At 49.6% G+C, this 7,231-nt stretch overlaps 1 protein-coding gene across 1 annotated transcript in view; it reads right to left on the bottom strand.

Annotated features, from left to right (window-relative positions):
- Nucleotides 1-6,973, bottom strand: part of LOC310772642 (serine/threonine-protein phosphatase 2A regulatory subunit B'' subunit alpha-like) — a gene marked incomplete at its 5' end in the record, with an annotated part of 63,641 nt that extends 56,668 nt beyond the window's left edge. Inside the window, one exon of the mRNA XM_083632493.1 lies at nt 4,133-6,973. Coding sequence (XP_083488619.1) covers nt 4,133-6,973 — 2,841 coding nt within the window. The remainder of the gene's footprint in view (nt 1-4,132) is intronic.
- Nucleotides 6,974-7,231: the final 258 nt, after the last annotated feature.

The following is a 7,231-nucleotide window of genomic DNA, read 5'->3' as shown; positions in this document are numbered from 1 at the left end:
GCCCCCCCCTCTCATACATTCATATGGTGGTAATTTCTCAGGTACTTAAAAAGGTTGAGAACCACTAATATTAGAAATAATAATAATAATATGATGATGATAGGGTGTGAATTAGGCTCTACTGTTAGACAAGGAGGACCCACTGCTTTTCCATTGAGAGCCAAATCCCCAACCCAACATTATGCATGTATGTGCTTCAATGAGCTGAAGACTGACTGTGTATTTAGCCCTATGCCACACTGTATGTTGAGACTGATGAGTCCAGTTACACAAGGCTATATGCAGCACACACATTTAGATGGTAAATCAAGAGTTTATATTCACAAGTTACACAAATGATTTAAAATGTGCTATATTTTAGAGACAAATTAGGCTAATCACTGCATATAGGCTATATGTAAATAAACAGTGCCACATACACAGGCACATCCATTCATCAATATGTCTGTGCCAGAGTAAAAAGAAATAGAACCATTCATATAGACTACACATATATAACAACCACACCAGTGACAAGACTGTATAGTGACTGAGCTGGACAACAGGCGTTTTGATACTTTTATCAAAACCAGCTCAGTGGCCTTGTGGTTTGAGTGTCCGCCCTGAGACCGGGAGGTTGTGAGTTCGATCCCCGGTCGTGTCATACCAAAGACTATAAAAATGGGACCCATTGCCTCCCTGCTTGGCACTCAGCATCAAAGGGTTGGAATTGGGGGGTTAGATCACCAAATGATTCCTGAGCGCGGCGCTGCTGCTGCTCACCGCTCCCCCAGGGGATGGGTCAAATGCGGAGAACAAATTTCACACCTTGTGTGACAATCAGTGGGACTTTGACTTTATCTGGCTATACTAGCATGAGGAAAAAAAACATTTTGCAATTTAATCCAGAGGAAGTGGATCTCCTCCTTGCAATGCATGCAATTGCAATTTCTGTTAGGCTAATTGAAAGTGCCTATATGCATTTGTCTCAAATAATCTTCCAATCCTTTGTAGCTACTAGAATCGAGGGTCTCATTAACCGTCCATAGCACACAAACGGGGCCTGAAAGAGGCACCCACTTCCCACGCAGAAGTTGTGATCTAAAACAACAAACTTTCATGGGAGAACAACAGTTATGTAACAGTCAGCAACAGTCCAATAGGTTTGATATGCGTACAGCAGCTTCACATGCCTCAGAGAAACGCCATCCCCGACACAACTGCCCGGCGCCCCACAAGGCAGCACATCATCTTTGTACTGTACATGACGCACACGTCATGAAATAAGACTCTAACTATACAAACACTGAAACACATTCACACCACACGCATGAGCACGGCATGGCGGCCAAAAAAGACAACAGCACAGTAGGCAACGCAGTCTTACCAAAGCCATTATGTATATCAAATGTAAATTCCATGCCCTGCCTACCAATTAAGATCAGTGCGCTCGATCCTGTGCTGTCCAGTCCAGTCCGTGTACAAAGCCAAATAAAGTCTCTCCTTTGTGATGGCCATCAACATAAAGGCTTGATCAATATAAAGGTGTGCGATACTAACGCTAAGACGCTTGTTTTATGTCTATTTTACCTGTAGATATTGACATGTATGTAAGGAAATTGAACTTCCGCGGTTGAGACGCTTTGAGATGGAGCAGGCCACTTTGAGCAGAGCAGAGGGGAGGTCCTTCTCTCACACCATGCCATAATCACTTGCCAGTAGGGGAAGGACCCCTCTATAAAAAATGGGCCGGCCCGGTGCAGCGCATGGGTCAGACGCAGCCACGGCGGTGTGTAAATGCTGTGTTCAAGGAGGCTGGGAATTTTCACTTTCACTATGATGAACAGAGCACCAATACATCGATCAGTGGATTATTTTTTAAATTAATTTATATTTTTAGAATAAACTTCAGAATATTTGTGTATTAGCCTAGTTTAGTTGTTATAAATTAAGTTTTTGTTTTTCTCCAAAGAAATTTCCAGGGGGGGCTTAGGGGCCGCCACGGCTGGATGAAACAGACAAGAAGGCACAGAGGTGCCAAATGTGATCAGGGGCCGTGGCCTAGGCCAATCAGCCGACCAATCAGGTCAAATGCATCCATACAAATACAAAAAAATACAACAGCAGCATATAGGATACAAGCAATAAAGGATACAAGCAATGAATGAACATTATGCTCAATAAGCCATCATGTAATCCATACAAAATACAAACATAATACCACCATATAATATATACCAGATACCACCTACAACAAACCATGGCCATGGTCACTGAGTCATAGGACAAAGGAATTAGTCCCTGACAGTAAAGATTAAAAACAACAATAAAGAACCTTGGGGAAAAACCACACAAAACACTACCCAGCCTACATGAAAGAAAAGGAGTAAGATCCAACTCCTCATTGAGTCCTGGTTTAACTGTAGCTTTGAGAGAGTGAATCCAAAATGATTCTCTTTGTAGAAGGTGTTTTAAACGGTCCCCTCCCCGTTTGTTTTCAAGTACCACTTCAATGACTCAGGGGCACTTTACACGAGGACGGTTTCCTATGGAAACGGGGAATTATTTTATCGTTAGTGCCTCCCGTTAAGACGGCGACGGCGAATTCGCGCTTAGGAAACGAGACATTTTAAAACCACCCTCCAGAGTGAAATTGTTGGTGACGCTTCCCGCTGAGCGCTCCATGTAATCGGTTAGAAACGATAGTCTTCCCAGAAACTCTGACGTGCCTGCACACGCGACACACGCTTGGCAACATTCAGAATTAAGCTACACTGCGGCCGACTTCAGTTACATGTTCATAACGAGCGTTTACTGCTGCTGCGAGGAGCCGATGGCTGTACCCGGTCGGCATTTAACGTTAGGCAAGCACATCAGGCAGTGTTTTCTCTGCCTGTTTTCTCACTGCAGCCTACACAGTAGACAGTGTCAGCACAGCCAGCGCTCCCAATCCTCGCTGCTCGTTAAAGATTTCCAAATAGGCTTATTCTGATAAACTGGTCACATCTATGTAACGTTCTCACCCGAAGAATATTACAACTTTAAAACAGTTTGTTGTTTTTTTAGCTTGAAAACAGCTTTTTTGCAAGTCTAAAAATTACTACGGTAGCTGTAATCTACTTCCGTGTCTAAAACCCAGAAAGACGATTACGAAATGACGTCATGCAGAAGTGTCCGTGGAGCGACGAGCAACGCCCCGTTGACCATCACATTGCCACCTAGCCACCTAGCATGTACATTACGGCGTTTTAAAAATTCAACAGCGCTCATGTAAACAGGGAGAAGGTGTGAAGGAAAAGGTGTGAAGGAAACGCTATTGTGTCATTTCTTCCAGAGACTGTCCTCGTGTAAAGGGCCCCTCAAGCTCTAAGGGTGTTTCTGCTGCCATGTCCCGCCTCCTTATAGTGCATCGCAATGTTGGTATGGCAACCAGCCAGCGATAAATCCTCACCAAGCTTTTTTAAATTACGGTACATTATTAAAATTCAAAACAACTGAGGCTCTCTCCCATTGTCTGACTGAGTCAGTCTAATGCTGTCAATCAATCTGTCACTTGGTCTCTGTATGTCTGTCAATTAGTCAATTAGTCAGTCAGCCAGTCAGTCAGTCAGTCAGTCTCAGACTGTCTGACTGTAATCTATTTGCCAGTTCATCCATACATGCATCTAAATACTAGAGTTGCACAATTAGGGGCAAAATAATTGTGCAACAGAAATGTTGGTATCATACATCAACATTATTGACTTTTTGCAACCTGAGATGCTGACGATTTGCTGTTGATTGTTTGGAAATGTCACTGTCAGGAATTTACTCAAGATACAGGAAATGACAAATGGAAATCTGAGAGTGAAACACAAAACCATCTTCTGCACAACAGTGATTAACTGCTCCATTCAGAGAAAGTGACTCAACAATGACTAAACCTCTTGACCTCCAACACGTCTCCACCTCTTCCCACACTAAGAAGAAGGATTCACTGTAGGTCTAAGGAGTGCAGTGTACTGACATCAAGTCAGATGAAATTATTAATGAATTAATTAAATATAATCTCAACGTACGATTACACATGACAAACAGCTACATATCTGTCTGTCCGTCTCTCAGTCTGTCCATCTGCTCAACACTAGCTTTTGTGTGTGTGTGTGTGACTTACTCTGATCACCTCAGGAGTCTGCTGGATGAGGAGGGTTGAACCGCTGTCTCTCATGGCGACAGGATCGCTAACGGCAACAACAGCAGCATCTGTCATGACCGCCGGCGTCGGGACGGCAATGGGGACGGGAGCTTCAGGTGCAGCCACAGGTGTAGGAGCAGCTGGGTAGGTGGAGGTGGGCAGGCTGGCAGGAGCAGATGATGCAGGGGCAGGGACAGATGTGGGGTCTGTTTCAGCTGTAGAGGCCTCTGTAACTTTCTCTGCAGCCCCGGGTTTAGTCTCAGGCATGGGTATGGGTGTAGGTTTGGGAGCAGCAGGAGGTGGAGGTGGAGGTGGAGGTTCAGATTTAGCCATAGACACAGCTTCACATGGTGGAGGTACAGGTACAGGTGCTGGTGGAGCCTCAGGCATGTGTGCCAGGGTGTGTGGTGACAGTACAACCGGGGCTGCGGATGTGTGTATGGATGGTGCAGTGGGGGCTGCTGCGGATGTGTGTATGGATGGTGCCGCGGGGGCTGCCGCCGATGTGTATGTGCTCTGAGGCGGGGTCTCGGCACGGCCGGCAGTGGCCAGCGTGTCCTGTAGGAGGCGCATCACCTCGCGCTCCTTCCCACTGCTCCTCTCTGAGCTCCCTGTACTCCCTGCCCCAGACTCCACCAGCTCCTGGGCGAAGCTCTCAATGCTCTCCAGAATCCTCAGCAGCAGCGCCCCATCCTCTTCCTCTCCCAGCCCGGCTTCACTGCTCTCTCCCTGGGGAGGCGTGAATGTGCAGCCCTGGAGAGCCCTGGAGCTCGGGCCATTAGCGGCTAGGTGGCTAGCCGGCTTCTGCGCTTGGGCCTGGGCCGTTTTGGACTGAGCGAGGGCCTCGGTGGAGGTGCTCCCCAGGCCTCCCTCTCTCTTCCTGGTCTTGGCAGGGAGTGGGGGCTCAGTGCTCCTGGGGTGGCTCATACTCTGCGACAGATTCTCTAAGTCCATCAGCAGCTTATCAATGTCATCATTCCTGTGTGGGGCGACTTTGGGTGTTGAGGCTGCAACTGGGGCAGAGGAGGGCCAGGAGGGGCTGTAGCCAGCACTGGGTGGCTGAGTATTTGAAGGCGTTTGGAGTGTGTGTGGTGGAGATAGGTGTGTGTGTTGATTGAATGATATCCCGTTTCTGTTCAGGGAGGTGCTGTGTCTGTCTGTTACCCCTCTGGTTGGTGTGTGTGCCTGTTGTGATATTTGTTCTGGATTCTTGCCTATGTCTGCTTCCTCCTCAATGTAGAGTGCCTCCATGGGGGACGCTGGAGGACTGTGTGTGTATGGCGGGGTTGGGGAAGCCCGAAGAGGGGAGGGAGAGTGCGTTGGGGATGTGGAGGAGCTGGATGGAGAGTATGTGAAAGATGGAGGAGAAAGGGTGTGCTGTGTGCTCGAGGGAGTGTGCATGTGCTGTAGTCCGTTAGTCAGCGGCACCGCTCTGGACGGGGAGTTCTGGACTGGCTTATTATGACTGGAATCTGATTTCAAAGAGGAGGATGAAGCAGAGGAGGACGCAGGAGTCGAAGAGGGACAAACAGTCTTGGGGATGGGAGGCGACTGCACCACATCCTCGTAGCGGGGAGGCTGCTCGTTGCCGAAGATGGGAGAGTAGGGTCCCTGCTGGATGGAGTGGAGACTGCTGACCAGCTCAGCAAGCTCGCTGTGCCCGCCCCCGGGCACACCCTGCCCAATGCCTCCAAACCCCCCGATCCCCTCCAGCTCCAGGGGAAGTCGCTTCAGATAGGAGCTGAGTCGGGTCATCACGGCCCGGTACACACTCTCAGGACTGGCCCCTCCATCGTCTGACCCTCCTGTACCGGGGGCCTTGTGTCTGATACACTGCTTGATGATGTCGGTGCATTTCTTCAGGTCCTCGGAGCATTTCAGCAGGATGTCCAGGCAGGCACGGATGTCCTCCCCGCCTGCTCCCCCAGCGCCCTCCCCCCGTGTCTTCTCCAGCAGGCGGGCGATCAGGTTCTCCTCTCCCAGCGTGCTGAGGTACAGGGAGGCCACCGTGTTCAGGCCTTGGTCCAGTGAGCCGCTGCAGACGCTGTTGAGGCTGCCCGTCGACCCGCCCCCCGCTTTGGTGACGGCCAACAGGCTGCCCGAGCTGCCCTTCAGCTTTGTCTCCTCCAGCCCTGCCACTTTCCCTAAGCCGAATGGCGGCAGGTTCTCGTCGTTGGAGGCAACCGTGCCGTTAGCCATTGCGTTAGCGGCGAGGCTGGAGCTGAAGTGGCCATAGATGATGTCCAGGTCGGTGGAGCGACGGCTGAATGAGTCGGGGCGGACCTTGCGACCTTTCCGGAAGGTGACATGGCTGGAGGAGGAGAGGCGGAGCTTGTCGAAGGAGAACTCTTTGAGCTTGCCACTAGCCAGGTTGATGGCCTCTCCGGTGATGTCCTTCAGACTGCCAGAGGCCGCCAGGTTCCCAGTAGATCCTCCACAGCTGGGGGTCTTTTTACCCCGCCATGGGGGGCTGTCCTCCCCTACATACAAATTACCACTGCTGCCCGCTCTCTCTAGAGTAACAACGCCATTATAGCCAGTATCCATGGCAACACTGCTTTTACCATGGCTAGGGATCTGCTGTGTGGTGATGTTACGGGAGTGCGTGTGCGTGCGATTGAGGTCCGTGTGTGCAGGGTCAGGGATGACCAGCAGCTCGGAGCAGGTGCCACGGTGAGCCACAGTGCAGTCCAGGCCCTGAGAGAGTGCCCCGCATGGCCCCGAGCAGTAGTGCACAGCGTGCGTATGAGCGCGGCGGTCCACTACTACACTGTTGTAGCAGCTCACACTGCTCACCACGACACGATAGGCTGCTGCCATGGCGACCGATGTCCAACAGTAGGCACTCACACGGCCATAGGAAGGTCAGAATAATACCAAAGTAAGAAATTCCAAAAGAGAAAAAATATAGCTTCAGCAAGAAAAAAGCTCATGGATTGCACAGATGTGTTGAAAGTGAAACTCCTTCAGCTGAGATAGAAAAGCAGTTTAAATCCAAAGTTTGAAGCGTTCTCCTTAAAAACAGATGTATTTCTTAACATAAACACTGAAAAAACACACAGTGACCATTTATTTTAA

This window comes from Poromitra crassiceps, assembly GCF_964638095.1.
Source record: "Poromitra crassiceps genome assembly, chromosome: 3".
In the NCBI taxonomy this organism is placed as follows: domain Eukaryota; kingdom Metazoa; phylum Chordata; class Actinopteri; order Beryciformes; family Melamphaidae; genus Poromitra; species Poromitra crassiceps.
Note: the sequence above shows the minus strand (reverse complement) of the source record. Positions and strands in the feature narration are given on the sequence as shown.